The sequence below is a fragment of the Felis catus genome, chromosome D2 (assembly GCF_018350175.1).
Source record: "Felis catus isolate Fca126 chromosome D2, F.catus_Fca126_mat1.0, whole genome shotgun sequence".
Classification (NCBI taxonomy): Eukaryota; Metazoa; Chordata; class Mammalia; order Carnivora; family Felidae; genus Felis; species Felis catus.
Window position 1 is genome coordinate 30342449 of NC_058378.1, and position 17786 is coordinate 30360234.

The window sequence follows — 17786 nt, forward strand, 5'->3', positions numbered from 1 at the left end:
ACAAAACACAGGGCAAGTTCCCAACAAGTGGAAAGGAGAGGTACCTTTTTCTAATTACCATAAGGTGACATAAGGTCTAGTGGTGGCTTTGGAAGTGATTCAGAGATGGTTACAAAGCCCATTCACCGTGGGCCAAGTGTCACAGAGCAGGGGAATGCTGTCTTAGTAGGCCCTCTCAGGGTGGGCTTCTAGTAAATCCAGTTTAGGGGTCAACATCCTCAGCCTTTCAAGAGCTGGCTGCCACTCTGGTGACTTCTGTTGCAGTTGGGGGTGGGGGTGGGGCAGCAAGTGATGGATGGGAGTACTGGTTCTTAGTCATGATGTCATGTCCCACCATGGGTCACAATCACTTGTGAGGTATGTTCCAGTTACTAGTCATACTAAAAATACTGAAAGCAATGAATGATTCTTTAAAAAAAATAGAGTACATTTTCACTTGTGTTTTCATTGAGCTTCTTGATTAAGAGAGAAAGCAGTGGGTAGAATAGAGGTAACATGCTAGGAATTGATAATTAACCCAGGCCCATCCGTGGCAGCAGGTGTTGGCAAACTTTTTCTGTAAAGGACCAGATTGTAAATGTTTTACTATCAGGCCATATGGTGTTTGTCACAATGAAACTCAGTATCTTAATATATACAATAAGATGAAAATATAGATTTATCATGATGATGATATCCACGTGGAGAAGTTGAACAGATAGGACATGTAATGAGATACCTGGGCCACAGATGCCTTGGTAACTAGGGAGCTGAGAACACTGTACAGGAAGATGCTTGGGCAAGGCCAAGACCAGCCTTAATGGTCCTGGTCTTCCTTTGGCACTAGTCTCTGTAGCTGAGAGGAAGGTGAGTTGTGGTCAGCCCAGCTGAACCAGGGGTTGATCCAAAAAGAAGGAACCTTGTCTTTGAATCCCAAGTTGGGGCATTTGAGTATCATGGCTCTTCTGAAGGGGCAAGTTCCTTCTGACTCAGTTTTGTGTCTGAATCCACTGGAGGCTGACATTTTTAGAGTGAGAGTTTGAGGGGGCAACACATTTGAATTTGCCTTGCTGTCACCATTATTTGTCTAAGTCTTGGTTTCTTAGACTGATGAGGTCCCAAGCAGTTAAGCGGGTACAAGTCCAGCACGTAAGTCTCAGGTATACTCAGCTTTCCACTTGACCCTGCAGGAAGTGGCTGTCTAGCTCCACATCACTGTTATTAATACTGTTGCAGATGCCTGTGCAAAGTGTCTGGTCAGTGCCTGTTGGTTACAGAGCCCCCTTTCCTCTTGTTCCTTCCCTCATGGAGTTCATAGCCTGGTAGAAAGGGGGAGGAGAGCCAATATTTTTAAAGAACCCCTGGTGTGTGCAGTTTATTATTTCATGGAGAGAATCTCTAGTGAATCTCTAGATTTCTCCAAATACAAAGCCAAGGGGAATCTAGTAGACCAGATTTATAATACAAAGCCAAGGAGAACGGGCTTTGGGACCTGGCAAGGGACTCACTTTTTGCTCAGTGCCTGCTCTGCGCCAGATGCTGGCCTCCCAACACTCTTGTGGGACCAGGAGTTTGCTCCCTGTTTTATAGATGATGGCTTACAGTGCTTGCTCAGGTCGTACGGTTAGTATGTGGGAGAGCTGGGGCCTGGCTTCTTCCTGGTCAACATGGCTCCAAAGACTGGCCTTCTCACATCATGCAGACTTCTACATTGCATTTCTCTGGATCTACAGCCCACTCTGAACCACTCCAAACCAGGCAGTTGTTGGATGCCAATGGGCATACCTTCCATACCCAGACCCGTGGTCCTTTTGCGAACCGCTCACCAGTGCTGATTTTCCTGCTCTTACCGATCTTATCTCTATTCTCCAAACAGATATGAGAAAATGACCAGCGGGATGTACCTGGGGGAGATTGTGCGGCAGATCCTGATTGACCTCACCAAGCACGGTCTCCTTTTCCGTGGGCAGATTTCAGAGCGTCTCCGGACCAGGGGCATCTTTGAAACCAAGTTCCTGTCCCAGATTGAAAGGTGATGTGTGAGCAGGTTCACCTGCTTGGTGTGAGAGGCACTGATTGGGATGTGCTGCTGTCATGCTGGGGTCCAGCAGGCTTGAGATTTAAAAATAAAAACAGTAAGGGCCTGGCTGGACAAGGGGTTTCCTCCTAGAGCTGCTCTGTCTCTCAGCTGCATCAGGACCACAGGACACAACTGAAGGGCCAGCTGCATGCCTGGGCCCTGAGGCTCCTAAACTGTTACACAGGACTTAGCTTAGGCTGAAAAATGATCCTCTCTTGTTCCTAAAAAGATGATGTGTCCATAATATGAAAGAAAACTCTTTAAAAAAAAAAACACCTATATGCTCATGACCAAATATAGCTGTTTTGATCTTTACATGTTCCCTTTCAAATTTTTAAAAGTGTGTAAACATATTTGCATAATTGCAATCATACTACACATATAACTCTGTATATTGTTTGTTCAGTGATTGTACAGGACAATTGTCGGTTATAATTCTGGTTTCTATTTCATGATTTATTATGAAAAGTTCTTTTTGCATTTTTAAAATTTTTTTCAACGTTTTTATTTATTTTTGGGACAGAGAGAGACAGAGCATGAACGGGGGAGGGGCAGAGAGAGAGGGAGACACAGAATCGGAAACAGGCGAGATCGTGACCTGGCTGAAGTTGCACGCTTAACCGACTGCGCCACCCAGGCGCCCCTCTTTTGCATTTTTAAAAAAAACATTTATTTATTTAGTTTTGAGAGACAGAGAGAGACAGAGCACGAGCGGGGGAGGGGCAGGGAGAGAAGGTGACACAGAATCTAAAGCAGGCTCCAGGCTCCAGGCTGTTAGCACAGAGTCTACGCGGGGCCCAAACTCATGAATGGCAAGATAATGCTCTGAGCCGAAGTCAGACACTCACTGACTGAGCCACCCAGATGCCCCTGAAAAGTTTTAAACATAGAAGAATAGAGGGAATGGTAAAATGAACTGACTGTTTGCATCCCCACCTGCAATAATGATCAACTCATGACCAAACTTGGTTCATTGATATACTCCTGCTTTTCCCACCCCTAAACTGGATGAATTTGAAACAAATCTCACATTTAAAAAAAAATTTTTTTTTAACGTTTATTCATTTTTGAGAGACAGAGAGAGACAGAGCGTGAGCGGGGGAAAGGCAGAGAGAGGGGGAGACACAGAATCCAGAGTGGGCTCCAGGCTCAAAGTCCCGATGTGGGGCTGGAACCCATGAGCCGCGAGATCATGACCTGAACCGAAGCTGGACGCTTAACCGACTGAGCCATCCAGGCACCCCAAAACAAATCTCACGTTTTATGTGAGTTTATCTATAACTGTTTAAAAACTTTTTTAATTTTATTTTTTATTTTTTAAAATTTACATCCAAATTAGTTAGCATGTAGTGCAACAATGATTTCAGGAGTAGATTCCTTAATGCCCCTTACCCATTTAGCCCATCCCCCCTCCCACAACCCCTCCAGCAACCCTCAGTTTGTTCTCCCTATTTATGAGTCTCTTCTGTTTTGTCCCCCTCCCTGTTTTTATATTCTTTTTGTTTCTCTTCCCTTATGTTCATCTGTTTTGTCTCTTAAAGTCCTTATATGAGTGAAGTCATATGATTTTTGTCTTTCTCTGACTGACTAATTTCACTTGGCATAATACCCTCCAGTTCCATCCACGTAGTTGCAAATGGCAAGACTTCATTCTTTTTGATTGCCGAGTAATATTCCAGTGTGTGTGTGTGTGTGTGTGTGTGTGTGTGTGTACCACATTTTCTTTATTCATTCATCCATCGAGGGACATTTGAGCTCTTTCCATACTTTGGCTATTGTTGATAATGCTGCTATAAACATGGGAGTTATTTAAAAAAAAATTTAATGTTTATCTATTATTGAGAGACAGAGTATGAGTGGGGGAGAGATAGAGAGAGAGCTAGACACAGAATCTGAAGCAGGATCCAGGCTCTGAGCTGTCAGCACAGAGCCACACAAGGGGACTCGAACTCATGAACCGCAAGATCATGACCTGAGCCGAAGTTGGACACTTAACCAACTGAGCCACCCAGGTGCCCCTATAATTATTTTAAAATATGTTTATAAAATATTAGTTCTTTAAAAAAAAACATAACCACATTACCATCACCACACCTAAAATAGCTAATGATAAACCTTAAACTCAAAATATCCTGCCAATGTTTCTATTTTCCAAATTGCCTAAAAATAATGGTTTTTACAGTGCATTTGTTTGCATCAATATCCAAACAAGGTCCAGACAGGTCATTTGGTTGAGATATATATATATATATATATATATATATATATATATATATATATATATATATATATATATATTTATTTTAGAATCTTTTTTAGTATATAAACTTCTCTTGTTTCCCCTTGGAATATATTGGATGAAGAAACTTATTTTTCCTAGAAGTTTCCTGTGCTCTAGATTTTGCTGGTTATAGCATTTAGGATTTTCTTCTCTCTTATATTTTCTACAATTTCATAGTTAGACCTAGATGCATGGGTAGATTCAGTGTTGAGTTTTGGACAAGAATATTTCAGAAGTGGCATTGAGTTGTCTCTCTTTTGTTTACTTTTATTTTTTTTAAGTTTATTTACTTATTTTTAGAGAAAGAGAGTGGGAACAGGGGAGGGGGAGAGGAAGAGGGAGAGAGAGAGAATCCCAAGCAGACTCCATGCGGTCAGCACCAAGCCCAATGCGGGATGTGAAATCGTGACCTGAGCCGAAATCAACAGTTGGATGCTTAACTGAATGAGCCACCTAGACACTACTGTCTGTCTTTTATGATGTAAGTAGTCACTGATGCTTATTGCCAAGATCTGTGATTTCACTTGAGATTGTAAAATGATGGTAAGTTAATGCTAATACTCCTGCAATTTTTAGCTGGAATACTTCTAGAGACTTCCCCATCTCAAGTCTTTGGTGTAATTATCATTTAAAATGGCTGCATAATGTTACATTAGATTGCTATACTATAATTTACTAAACTCTCCCTTTAGTATAAGATGTCTAGCTTATAATTTATGGATTTCCGCAGTTCTGAGTAACACCATAATTATTCTTTTTGTGTAATCATTTGCAGCTCACAAATTATTTCCTCAGGAGTAGAAGTATCTGGTTAAAAGAAGCATTTCCCTGTGGACACACTTCTGAAAAGGTGGTTCCATTTTCCACCACCACCAGTTATGTACAAATGTGTCAATGTCACTGCTTTTTTTTTTTTTCTCCCTACCAGTGCCGTTCTTGTCAAGAGGCTTTGTATTTGGAATTTCTTTCAATTTGCATTCATTCATGTAATTTCCCTGGTCTGCATGGCCACATGCCAGCAAGCCACAAATCACTTTGGGAAAAACAGAAAACTCTTTAGAAGTGAAAGCAGTGTACTTAGAGAAATCAGATGGACTGTTGTAGGGCTGTTCTTGCTGTCTAAGGAGATGGCGGTGGAATCAGCCCCAGCAGCAGCAGCAATTTTGTGTTTCGGAAGTTGTGATCAGCAGATATCCAGCATCCCTTTTTGTCTGCTCTTCAACCTGTTAGATTCAAAAGTGCAAGTTAAAAGTCATCACTGTTGATGACCAGAGCGATCCTCGTTTGCTGTGGGGAAAAATGATTTCTTCCTCATGTGCAAGAGATGAGCACATTGACTATCTTTGCTGTGTGTGTGTGTGTGTGTGTGTGTGTCCTGAATACAAAGGAAGATGTTCTTGGACAAGAGTAAGTTAGCAGGACCTATATGCCTCCAGAAATATTTGCTTCTGCCACACAAAAGGTGTCTGCTTTGGATGCTTTGGTTTCCTATTTCTAGTTATTTTATTTGTTTTTAAACTTCATGGTATAAAAAGAAAATCACATCCAATCTGGTACCAGTTGGGAATGGTAGGTGCTATGCTGTCTGTGGTCCATTTCAAAGCACGTTGTCCAATGGATGCAACAGTGATTCTTGGGTTGTGGGGAGTGTCCTAGGCTTATAGTCTCAGAGTCTGAGTTTAAGATTGCTTGTGGTGTGTGACCTGAGGCAAGTTGCTTCACCTTTCTGGACAATTCCTTTCCTTATAAAAGATAAGTACTCTACTGCTTAACTCCAAGGATTGCTCTGAGGATTGAGCGGGGGAATGTAGACGAAAGAAGAAGCGGGTGGGGGCACCTGGGTGGCTCAGTCGGTTAAGCGTCCTGACTCTTGGTTTTGGCTCAGGACATGATCTCACAGCTTCGTGGGTTTGAGCCCCACACTGGGCTCTGTGCTTGGGATTCCCTCTCTCTCCTTTCTCTCTGCCCCTCCTCCACTTACACTATTTCTGTCTCTCTCAAAATAAATAAATAAACTTAAAAAAAAATAAAACAGAAAGAACAAGGTAAACTGTGAAGGCTGGGACTGTGGAAAGAATTTCAGGTTTTATTTTTTTACATACTTAAAAAAAAATCCCCTTTTTTTCTTCCTATACACATATTGCTCATTCAAAAGTAAAAGCAAGAAAATAAGAACCTTCTGGTAATCCTACCAGCAACTGAATAGATTTCCTTCTGCTTTTTTTTTCTATGCAAGGACGCACATTCATGAAAACCAAGATCATATGGCACATAGTATTTTATAATCTATTTTTTCACTTAATATGTCACGAATACTTGCCATAGCATTAAGTAGTCTCATGCAAATTCACCTCTAAGGTTTACAAAGGATTCTCTTGTCTGGCTGTGCCACCATTTACCTGCTGAACCCACTATACAGCCGTATAGATTCTTTCTCAGTTCTCTCTCTCTCTCTCTTTTTTTTTTTTCTCAGTTCTCTCTTGATAACATTCTTTTTCTCTAAGTATTCCCTGAGGCAGTCAAGGATATAATTTCACATTGTTTAGCTTGGGAGTCAGAGCTCTGTAAGTTCACCATGAGAGAATCAGGGTCTAGACTCAAGGCCAGCCTGTCCCCGCGATGGGTGCTTTGCACGCGCATACATGCTCGTGGTCCCACGTGCAGATTCCTGCTCACAAAGGTGCTGATGGTACATTGTATATTAATTTTTTCACTTGCCCACTGAATATACACAGCCCTGTGCTGGCTACTACTGAGAATATAGTCTTACCCTCAAGGACATGTAGTCTAGTTGGGAAGAGAGAGCAGGAAATCAGAAAAAGTTAAATAGAAGGAAAGCTAGCTTCTCATCAAACAGCAGGGCAGCAGGAGCTAGCGTGCTCAGTGGGAGAGTTTAGATGTGGTGCGAGAGACTGTGTGCTACGCTTTATTTTGTAAAGATGATGGGACTTCCTGGGGGCGGCAGACTTTCTTGAGTCTCAGCTTCTGTGGCATTCTGCTCTAACTTAGCCATTTCTTGGATCATTTTCTCCTCCCTCTGCCTAGGGCATCTGGGGACGGGGGGCTGTGAGCCATGTGGAGCAGGTCCCGGGGCCGCCCGAAGCAGGTCCTGACATCCCGCTCTGCTTGTCTGCAGCGATCGGCTGGCCCTCCTCCAGGTCAGGAGGATCCTGCAGCAGCTTGGCCTGGACAGCACGTGTGAGGACAGCATTGTGGTGAAGGAGGTGTGCGGAGCTGTGTCCCGGCGGGCAGCCCAGCTCTATGGTGCTGGCCTGGCAGCCATCGTGGAGAAGAGGAGGGAAGACCAGGGGCTTGAGAACCTGAAGGTCACCGTGGGTGTGGATGGCACCCTGTACAAGCTGCACCCTCAGTAAGTGCCCCGGAGAGGTGGGGATGGGAGGGTGCTGAAGCTGAAAGTGGACCCCATGGCTCTAGCAGACAAGGTGTGAGCCCTTGTGGCTCTGTGTCTTAGTGGTAGGATGTGGGAGTACTCACCATCCTCTCTGAACCCCCTGATCTCCACCAGTAAAAGGCAGGTAGTAACAATCTCCGCCTCATAGGGCCACATGAGGATTGAGTTCCTACGTGTACTTGACACAGTGCTCCACAAATACAAGCCATTATTACTAACATACTCTTACCTGACCTCACAGGGAAGTGACGAGAACTGAGTATTTTGTGCAGCATAGAGTGTTTGCCAAGTATGAACTGGTTATAATTTTCTTAGCTCAGAGGCAGTGGACAGAAGGATTGAGAGCCCCATCAGGAAATGTAGGTTTGAATCCTGGCTCCACCACTTAGAAGCTGGGAGGCTGAGGATCAGTTTCTCACCCTCTTTGAGCCTCAGTTCTTAATCTGTAAAATGACAACAAAAATCTTACCTACCTCATAAGTGGTTGTGAGAATTAAGTTAAAAATTTTTTGATGTTTATTTATTTTTGAGGGAAAGAGAGAATGCAAGTCAGGGAGGGACAGAGAGAGAGCGAGACACAGAATCCAAAGCAGACTCCAGGGCCCGAGCTGGCAGCACAGAGTCTGACTCGGGGCTCGAACCCGTGAACCACGAGATCGTGACCTGAGCCAAAGTCGGACGCTTAACTGACTGAGCGACGTAGGTGCCCCGAGGATTAAGTTAAACAGTATCTGTAGAGTGCATGGCACATCACAAAAAGGTCAATGATGAAAGCTATTATTTTCATTTAATGTTTAACATTTTGTTTTGGTGAAAATGAAAAGTATTAACAAGCTTATAAAAGTTTCCAATCATACTGAAATATATACATGAACATACTATTATTGTAACCCCTGATCCTTAGCCCCTCCTATGGTGACGACTAATTCTCCAAAATCACCGCCTAGTATCTTTTCTTGTTTCCCCCCTCGCAATCGCTTACTTTTGATGTGGTTCCTGGGAGCCTCTTCTCCCTTGAACCAAGACTTGACCAAGGGACAAAAACCACATGATCATTTCAATAGGTGCATTTGATTCAATAGAAAGCATTTGATAAAATACAATACCTTTCATGATAAAAGCACTCAACAAACTAGAGCTAAAGGGACTCCATCTGATGAAGCATCTATGAAAAACCCACAACTGACTTCATACGTACTGGTGAAAGACTGGATGCTTTGCCCTTATAATCAGAAACAAGACAAGGGTGCCTACTCTTGTCACTGCTGTTCAACATTGTCCTGCTTTGGCACTGCCTCCAGACGGTTGCATGGTTTTTGTCTCTCAGTCCAGACGTGATTCAAGGCAGAGGCTTGTCAGACCAGACCAAACATATGTGACTTCAAAGGGAAAATCAAGGGCGAGTCTAGCCAGGGCAACTAATCAAGAAAAAGGAAATAAAAAGTATCCATATTGGAAAGGCAAAAAGGAAACTATCTTTGTCTGTAGATGACATGATTTTGTATACAGAAAACCCTTAATAATCTACAAAAAACTATTGGAACTGTTAAACAAGTTCAGCAAGATTTCAGGATGCAAGATCAATACACAAAATCAATTGCATTTCTATGCATTAGCAATGAACAATCTGAAAATGAAATTAAGAACACAATTCCATTTACAACACAATCAAAAAGAATAAAATAATTAGCAATAAATGTCACAAAAGGAATGTAAGATTTGTACATTGAGAAGTAGAAAACATTGTTGAGATAAAACAAAGAAGACCTAAATAGAATGACAGCCTATGTTAATGGACTTAATATTGTTAAGGTAGCATTGCTTCACGAATTGATCTTCAGATTCGACACAATCATGATCAAAATCCCAGGAGACTTCTTTGCAGAAATCAACAAGTTGATCCTAAAATTCATATGGAAATGCAAGGAACTTAGACTAGTTAGAATAGTCTTAAAAAAGAACAAAGTTGGAGAACTCACAATTTTCTATTTGAAATTTACAATAAAACTACAGTCTCAGTGTGGTACTGACGTAAGGATAAACATAGAGATCATCGGACTAGAATTGAGAGCTCAGAAATAAACCCCTACATTTATGGTCAGGGGATTTTAAACAAGAAGGTGAAGACCTTTTAATGGGAAAAGAATATTTTTTCCAGAAAATGGTGGAACAACTGGATATCCACCTGCAAAAAAAATGAGGTTGGATTCGTACCTCATCCCATGTACAAAAATCAACTTAAAATGGATCAAAGACCTGAATTTAAGAGATAAAACTATTAAGCTCTTAAGAGAAAACATAGGTATAAATCTTTGTGACCTTGGATTAAGCAATGATTTCTTAAATATGACATCAAAAGCATAAGTAACAGAAGAAAAAATAGGTAAACTGGACTTTATAAAAATTAAAAATTTCTGTGCATCAAAGAATACGACAGAGTGAAAGGCAACCTAGAGAATGATGGAAAATATTAGCAAATCATATGTCTGATGTAGGATTTCTGCCTAGAAAATAGAAAGAACAATTACAACTCAACAATTAAAAAGACAACCCCATCAACAAATGGGCAAAGGATCTAAATAGGCATCTCTCCAAAGATGTGTAAGTGGCAAATAAGCATGTGGAAAGATGCTCAGTATCATTAGTCACTGGAGAAATGCAAACCAAAACCATGAGGTACCATTTCACACTCATTAGGATGGCTATAATAAAAAAGAGTGACACTAACAAGTGTTGACGAGGATATGGCAAAATTGGAGACCTCATACATTGCTGGTGGGAAACAGTTTGGGAGTTCCTGAAAAAGATAGACATAGAGTTACCATATGACCCGGCAATTCCATTCCGAGGTGTATCCAAGAGAACTGAAAACATGTTCACACAAAAACTTGTTGATGATGTTCATAGCAGAACTATTCATGGTAACCAAAGGGGGAAACAGTCCAAATGTCCACCAAGCGATGAGTGGATAAACAAGATGTAGTGTATCTGTACAACGGACTAGTACTCATAAAAAGGAGTGAAGTACTGACACATGCTATAACTCTGATCAACCTTGAAAAATATCGTGTTAATTGAAAGAAGAAGCCAGACACAAAAGGCCACTTACTATACGATTCCATTATATGAAATGTCCAGAATAAGCAAATCTATAGAGACAGAAAGTAGGGGGGCACCTGGGGGTTGGTGTGAATGGGGAGTGGCTATTAATGGGCATGGAGTTTCTTTTTAGGGTGATGAAAATGTTCCGGAATTAGATAGTGGTGCTGGTTGCATAACTTTGTGAATACGCTAAGAAACACTGAATTGTATGCTTAAAGAAACGAAAAAAAGAAAGAAAGAAAGAAAGAAAGAAAGAAAGAAAGAAAGAAAGAAAGAAGAAAGGAAGGAAGAGAGACTTGATTGACTTGTGACCACTAAGCCATTTCTCCTTTCTTCTGGAAAGGTGGGGGCTAACCACCCTGCTGTGCCTTCAAGAAGACCTCAAACTTTCTCCTACTTCATAACCAGTAGGGCCCCAGGGAGCATCAGCGGTTGGCCAGAGTCACCCACTGGCTGTGTGATGGAGTCGGGTTCAGAACCTGCTCTAGCATGCTGGCCCTCAGAGATGAACACCACTTGTACCATTCATGGTAACACAGGATCACAGGACATGGGGCCTAGATGCCCAGGCCTCTGTTAAACATACTTTGACCTCACAGACTGCCCTGGTAATTCAACTTACAAGATGTCCCCTCAAATGGATTTAATATATCAAAGGATAGTTGAGAGAGGCCAACTATGTGCTTTGGGGGAAAATCAATGGAGGGAGGGAAGGATGGATAGGTGAATGGATAAAGCAAGTAGGATAAAATTATAACTTTGTTGAGTGTAGGCAGAGGGTGTTCAGGCGTTCAGCAAACTATTCTTTCAGCTCTATAGTAAGTTTGAAATTTTTCAAAATAAACATTTAGGGATTTTTGAACCAAAAAAAAAAGAAAAAAAAAAAAAGAAAGAAAAAAAATGTGAGGCTGAGAACATGATAGGCCTGGTTCAAGTCCTAATATAACTTACTAGTTGTACAAGCTTAGAAAAATTTCTTAACTTCTGAGCATCAATTTTTTTTATGCTGTGAAAATACTAATAAATGCTTTTAAACTGTTATTACACTTTGTATGTATATTCTGTATGTAAAACACCTAGAATAGCCTCTGGCATTAGTAGTTACTCAACAAAAGGTAAGATTAAAACAGCTATTTAGGAAGAGGTGTATGAAGCTGTTCTAGAGCCTTGAGAAGCAAGCTGGAAGGAACAAACTAGATTGGAATCATTCACGAACATGTTGATCCCTTATGTGAGTGCTGATGATGTTTCTCTCTCTCTTCTATAGCTTTTCTCGGATATTGCAGGAAACCGTGAAAGAACTAGCTCCTCGATGTGATGTGACACTCATGCTGTCAGAAGATGGGAGTGGAAAGGGAGCTGCTCTGATCACTGCTGTGGCCAAGAGGTTACAGCAGGCACAGAAGGAGAAATAGGGGCTCCCTCACGGTTGGGCCCCACATGCCTTGGATACTGACCAGCCTTTCCTCTGGCAGATGAGTCGGTCAGGGACCAACAGGCAAGCTTCTAGCTGACTTCACATTCTGGATGACCGGAAGAGAACCCCGGGTTCTCGGGTACTCTTAGCATTTTGTTACTCAGTGTTTTTTTCAAGGGCATTAAATGACACCTATCATTGGCATATTTGGGCCAAAGATGGGCCAACTTGTACAATCAAAACAATTGGGCCCGAGAGATCCCCTTTTAGCAAATTTTTCAGTTGAGGCCCAAGCTGCTAGTTCTCTCTGGCTTTGGGTCCTGTGGCTGTTGGACTTGAAATATACATGCAATCTGCCCGTGAGGCCTGGCTGGCCGAGTCCCCCACTGGAATGCTTCAGCCATTGCTTATAGTAGATTGGGTCCTCACTTGTGGATGCACACTTGAGAAGGATAGGGTCTCATGTAATAAACTGGAAATCTAATCTAACTTGTCCTTAACTTGTCATGTTGACTTCAAACATGGAAAGAGAACAAAGACTTCGGAGTATCAGCTCCAGGATGAAGAAGGTTGATTTCCAGGCAGCCCTGTAGGAATCTTTTCATGCTTAAAGTGAGTAATGTCAGCAGCCTGTAGGATTGTGCTTCTCCATATGCGTGTGTGTTGGGGAGGGTGCCATTTGGGGCACCCGTTTTCATTTTACATGTGGTTCGTGTTGCTGCTGTTGATAGTTGTTTAAAGGACTGCTAGGTGTATGAAATACAGTAAATGAATAAAGAATGTTTGATTTCCCAAGATTCTTTGCATGAGGTATTAATGTTTCATTTGGGAGGCTCGCTTGCTGACTTCATGCTCTGCCGGTGGAATAAGGCACACGTAGAGTCAGAAGTTGCTGAGAGCATCTGTCTAGCCCAAACTTCTTACCAACAGGGGGGAATATATGGAATATCTTCCACAATATCTTTAGTAAATTATCCAAATCTCATTTGAATGAATACTTCCAGTGACTGGGCATTTATCACATGATCCTGAAGCTCTTGCTTTTGAACAGCTAAAGCTGACTGAAGGGACTTTTGACTTCACTCTGACTTCTACCTCGCTGGAACTTTCCCCTCCCACAGGCCCCGCTAGTCTGCATTCTACCCTCCAGAACTAAGTGGAGATGGCCTGTCCCTGACCATTGCCCCAGTGGATGTCCTCTCTTTTTTTTCTCTCTCTCTACCTCCCCTCTCCCCATTAATCTGAGCCACCTGTGACATTCTACCTTGTCACAGAGTTACCTGTAGGCATTTCTCATCTGGACTAGTAGATTGCAAGCTCTTGGTTAGATACGTTTTTGTAGTGCTCCAGGGAAGCCAGGACTATGCTGTTCTTACTAAATGGTTACTAGATGGAGGCGTGATTGAAAAATGAAGTGTTCCAAGAAATTTTCCGTGGAAAAAGTAGAGGCCTTTATCATGGGCTACAGACTGAAAAGAATAATATTCCAGATCATCCAGGTTGATTTTGATGTATGTACTTAATTCCTAGTGATAACTGTCACCATTTGCTAAAGCAGGATGTTCAGACAGACAGAATGGAGGAGGCCGAAGGAGGGTAAGAGAGAGGCCAGCTGGAGCTGGGGACAGATGAAGGAGTTGAGGTTCCCTAGGAAATATTTTTTCACGCATTCAGTGAACACAGATAGAGATACTGCTGTGGGTGGGACCTAGATTTACCAAAGTGAAATTATTTTTTGTATTTTAAGGTTATACTTCTCGGAAGAGATGTTGTATGGATTCATTAAATTTATTTCTTTGTATTTGGATGTTATGCTTCTTCAGGGAAATGTTTCACTTTATCAGATTTTGTCTTAACCCCAAACCTTGCTGTCCTTGTTATCTTTTGCCAGCTCTCCTTTTCGGTGTTAAGACACACCCAGCCCCCATCCCTTTCTCTCCTAGTTCTGCTGGGTGTCTCTCCCTTTGCCCTCCTGCCTGGACGGATGATCTGGCCCAGATATCCAGGCCGTTGTACGACCACATTCTCCCACGCCTGGTCTCTCACCACACATTTGGCAGGTTTGAGGAGGTCACCCAGCTCTGGTCTCCTACAAGAAAGAGAAACCCCAAGGTATCTAGGCAACCTTGCACATTCTGACAAATTGATAGCATCATAGAATCTTTGAAGCAGAGCAGAACTGCAGAGAGGGCACACATCCATCTTGCTGTCTTTGGACAGGCCGGCCCCTGAAACACCGGGGGCAATGGAAGACTAACTTCTCCACAAGGTTTGCTAGGCAAGACCAGCAACCACACAACAAGGTAAATTGTCCTCCTGTGGACCCCACAGACTTTTCCTCTTATGAAGGGCATCTTAGTCTACATTTTCTATCCTGTGGTTAGTTTCTTCCAGTAACCTTTTGGCTCAAAAGATCTAATAAACATAGACTTGAGAACTAGATTTTCCCTACGACTCGGACTCTCCGGAACAAGTGACCTCATTCCTATTTGTCTGTCTGTCTTCAGAAATCTTGTTTTCGTTAGCTAGACTGGGTGCCCTGTGAGAACAAGGACTCAGATCTCATTTTTCCTATTTTCCCCAGAGCCTACCTCAGTGGCTGGCGTTGAGTAGCCATTAGATAATCCTCTAAGCGGACGAATGAATGAATGCTCAAACAAGTTTGTGAATGAATTTATTGCTCTCCTTTGAGTCTTTCCATTATTCAGCCACCCCCAATGGGACCTGAGCCTTATGCACAGTAGGTACTCTACAAATGATTGTTCAGCGAATGCCAAGCCCCGTTCTAGGCACTGAAGGCTCAAAGGAATAGAAGATACCACTCCTGCTTTATTAGAACTCACATGCTAGCAAGGAAGGAAGGACATATAAATATCTGCAGTACAATATGGTCGTAAACGGGAACAAGAGGAGAACACAATTCCTGACCATTTGCCGCATCCTTCAACCTGTGTGAAAATATGTGTGTATGTGTGTGTGTGCATTGGCGTGAGTGTATGTGTGCACCATAAACCCCTTTGGCAAGTATGAGGAACCTACAGGTACTTTCTCATAATGCTCGATTTATTTATTTATTTATTTATTTATTTATTTAAGGTTATTTTTTAAAGAGAGAGAGAGAGAGAGCACACAAGCAGGAGAAAGGCGGTGAGAGAGAGGGAAAGATGATCCAAAGCAGGCTCCACGCTGACAGCGGAGAGCCTAACACGGGCCTTGAACTCACGGAACTGCAAGATCATGACCTGAGCCACCCAGACTCCCCTCATAATGCTTTTAAATGCATAAGATACTTATGAATCACAGTTACTAAAGTGGTGATAGAGTAACATATGTGATTATTTTTTAATGCACTGTAATGAGATCCAGCAGGAACTTAATAATCATAATTCTGAAATCCTGATGCGTGTAAACAGTATTTTGAGGCATTTGCAACAACAGCAAAGATATGAAAATGTCCATGGTTTCTCCTGGAGACAAAGTCCAAGGTATTGCTTACCACTACTGTGGTTTGTTGTCCACATTCTAAATGGAAGGAAATGCTAAATTTCAGGGTTTTTTTAATGTTTATTTATTTTTGAGACAGAGACACAGCATGAGCAGGGTAGGGGCAGAGATAGAGGGAGACAGAATCCAAGCAGGTTCCAGGCTCTGAGCTGTCAGCACGGAGCTAGAACCCACGAACTGTGAGATCATGACCTGAGCCCAAGTCGGATGCTTAATTGACTGAGCCACCCAGGCGAGGCACCCCCTAAATTTCAATTAGAGGTGATTGAAAATAAATCCTAAAGAAGTTCATGGACTCCCCACTTTGGGGGTCTCCCCCTTGGGACCTAGGTTAATAATCCCTGACTGAAACGTCCTACTAGACCTGGCACTTGTTTGGGATAGCATCTTAGATGGCAGAAAGGCATTGTGGTTTGGACTCAGAAGAATTGGGCACGCTATTTAACCTTTCTAAGTTTCATTTTCCTTTTGTAAGAATGGAAGATAGGGGCACCTGGGTGGCTCAGTCAGCTAAGCTTCTGACTTTGGCTCAGGTCATGATCTCACAGTTTGTTGGTTCGAGCCCCGCATTGGGCTCTGGGCTGACAGCTCAGAGCTTGGAGCCTGCTTCAGATTCTGTGTCTCCCTCCCTCTCTACCCCTCTCCTGCTTATACTCTGTCTCTCTCTCTCTCTCTCTCTCTCTCAAAAATAAATAAATATTTAAAAAAAGAATAGAAGATAATATAACAGCCTAACAAGGTTATGGGAAGTACACAAGGTAAGTATGTAGACATGGGGATAAGCGGTGAGCCACTCGCACACGTGTGAGGTACTTGTGTTATGCTTCTTCCTATTGTTACGGGGCTTGTCTTATTGGTGTGATCAACGTGAACATCAACCTAAAGGTCCTTCCAAGCCTACTGCCCAGCCATGCGGAGGGGTAGTGAATGGCAACTGGGAGAAATGCATTTCTCACAACCCCTTCCTTCCACCTACACTGTCTTGATATATTCCTTCTCTTGTTAGTTCACAGTTGAAACTCCTCGTGAACCATATTTTATTGGAGAAAGGATGGGACTTGGGTCAAGTCAGGGATAATACAAGGATCTGGTGGCTTCTATTTGGGGGTGAACTAAGGGGAAATTAGAGAAGAGGAGTTGAGTTCCTTTCTGGTCCAGCCAATGGAAGAATGATGCTGTGAAGAAAATGAAACTAAAAATCTTCCCTTTTTTTTTTATACATACATATAAGAAAGAAAGAGAGACAGGGAGTAAGGTAGGTTATTGATAATTTAGGGACTCAGAATGGTTTGAGCTATTGACCTAAAGAGCTAGTGCACCTAAAGGATGCACTAACAGCACAAGGCATAATTCCAGGGGGTGCCATTCACGTCATTGTCTGTGACCCCGTTCCTACTGAGTCGCTTCTGCGATGGCTAGCATGGTCTAGAGTGGTCTTTCACAAAGTCAGCTAGTCTAGGGTCATTCTTTCCTTTAATACTCAAAGAAAATGGTTCATTTCCCTTATCCCACATGCTGCAGAAAGTCCTGTCCCCTGCCCTAATATTTCAACGTTCTTTTTTTTTTAAGTTTTTTTTTCTCTTTCTCTCTTAATGTTTATTTATTTTTGGGAGAGCATGAGAGAGAGACAGAGCATGAGTAGGGGAGGAGCAGAGAGAGAGGGAGACATAGTATCTGAAGCAGGCTCCAGGCTCCGAGCTGTCAGCACAGAGCCAGATGTGGGGCTCGAACTCACAGACTGCGAGATCATGACCCGAGCCAAAGTCGGACTCTCAACCGACCGAGCCACACAGGTGCCTCAATAGTTCAACATTCTTGAGTGGAATGCTTCTAGCTTCCAGTTACTCCTCTTATTGCTGCCTCCAGTGTGCTCCCACTCATCTTAGCTGATGTCACAATTCCTGCTGCCTCTCTCTCTCTGCTTCCGATGTGCAGAACTGTCCCTTCCTCTTGGATTCCCCTAACACCATGAACTCAAGGCCAGTGTCTGGAACAGACTGAGCTAAAGGTT

General features: G+C 42.5%; 2 protein-coding genes and 1 long non-coding RNA gene across 4 annotated transcripts in view; 2 read left to right on the forward strand and 1 right to left on the reverse strand.

Annotated features, from left to right (window-relative positions):
• Nucleotides 1-13068, forward strand: part of HKDC1 (hexokinase domain containing 1) — a 49863-nt gene extending 36795 nt beyond the window's left edge. The window contains exons 16-18 of the mRNA XM_003994002.5: nt 1856-2011; nt 7477-7710; nt 12122-13068. Coding sequence (XP_003994051.2) covers nt 1856-2011; nt 7477-7710; nt 12122-12269 — 538 coding nt within the window. The 3' untranslated portion in view covers nt 12270-13068. The remainder of the gene's footprint in view (nt 1-1855; nt 2012-7476; nt 7711-12121) is intronic.
• Nucleotides 5396-14361, reverse strand: LOC123380793. Of its 2 annotated transcripts, none has more exons than XR_006586978.1 (2): nt 14318-14361; nt 5396-5563 (listed from the first exon to the last, which is right to left on the reverse strand). It is a non-coding gene; the product is annotated as an uncharacterized LOC123380793 (long non-coding RNA). The 2 variants fall into 2 exon arrangements; XR_006586977.1 differs by lacking the exon at nt 14318-14361 and adding an exon at nt 7982-8248.
• Nucleotides 14362-14424: 63 nt separating this feature from the next.
• Nucleotides 14425-17786, forward strand: part of HK1 (hexokinase 1) — a 126649-nt gene continuing 123287 nt past the window's right edge. Inside the window, exon 1 of the mRNA XM_006937834.5 lies at nt 14425-14574. The gene's annotated coding sequence lies outside the window, so the exon portion shown is untranslated. The remainder of the gene's footprint in view (nt 14575-17786) is intronic.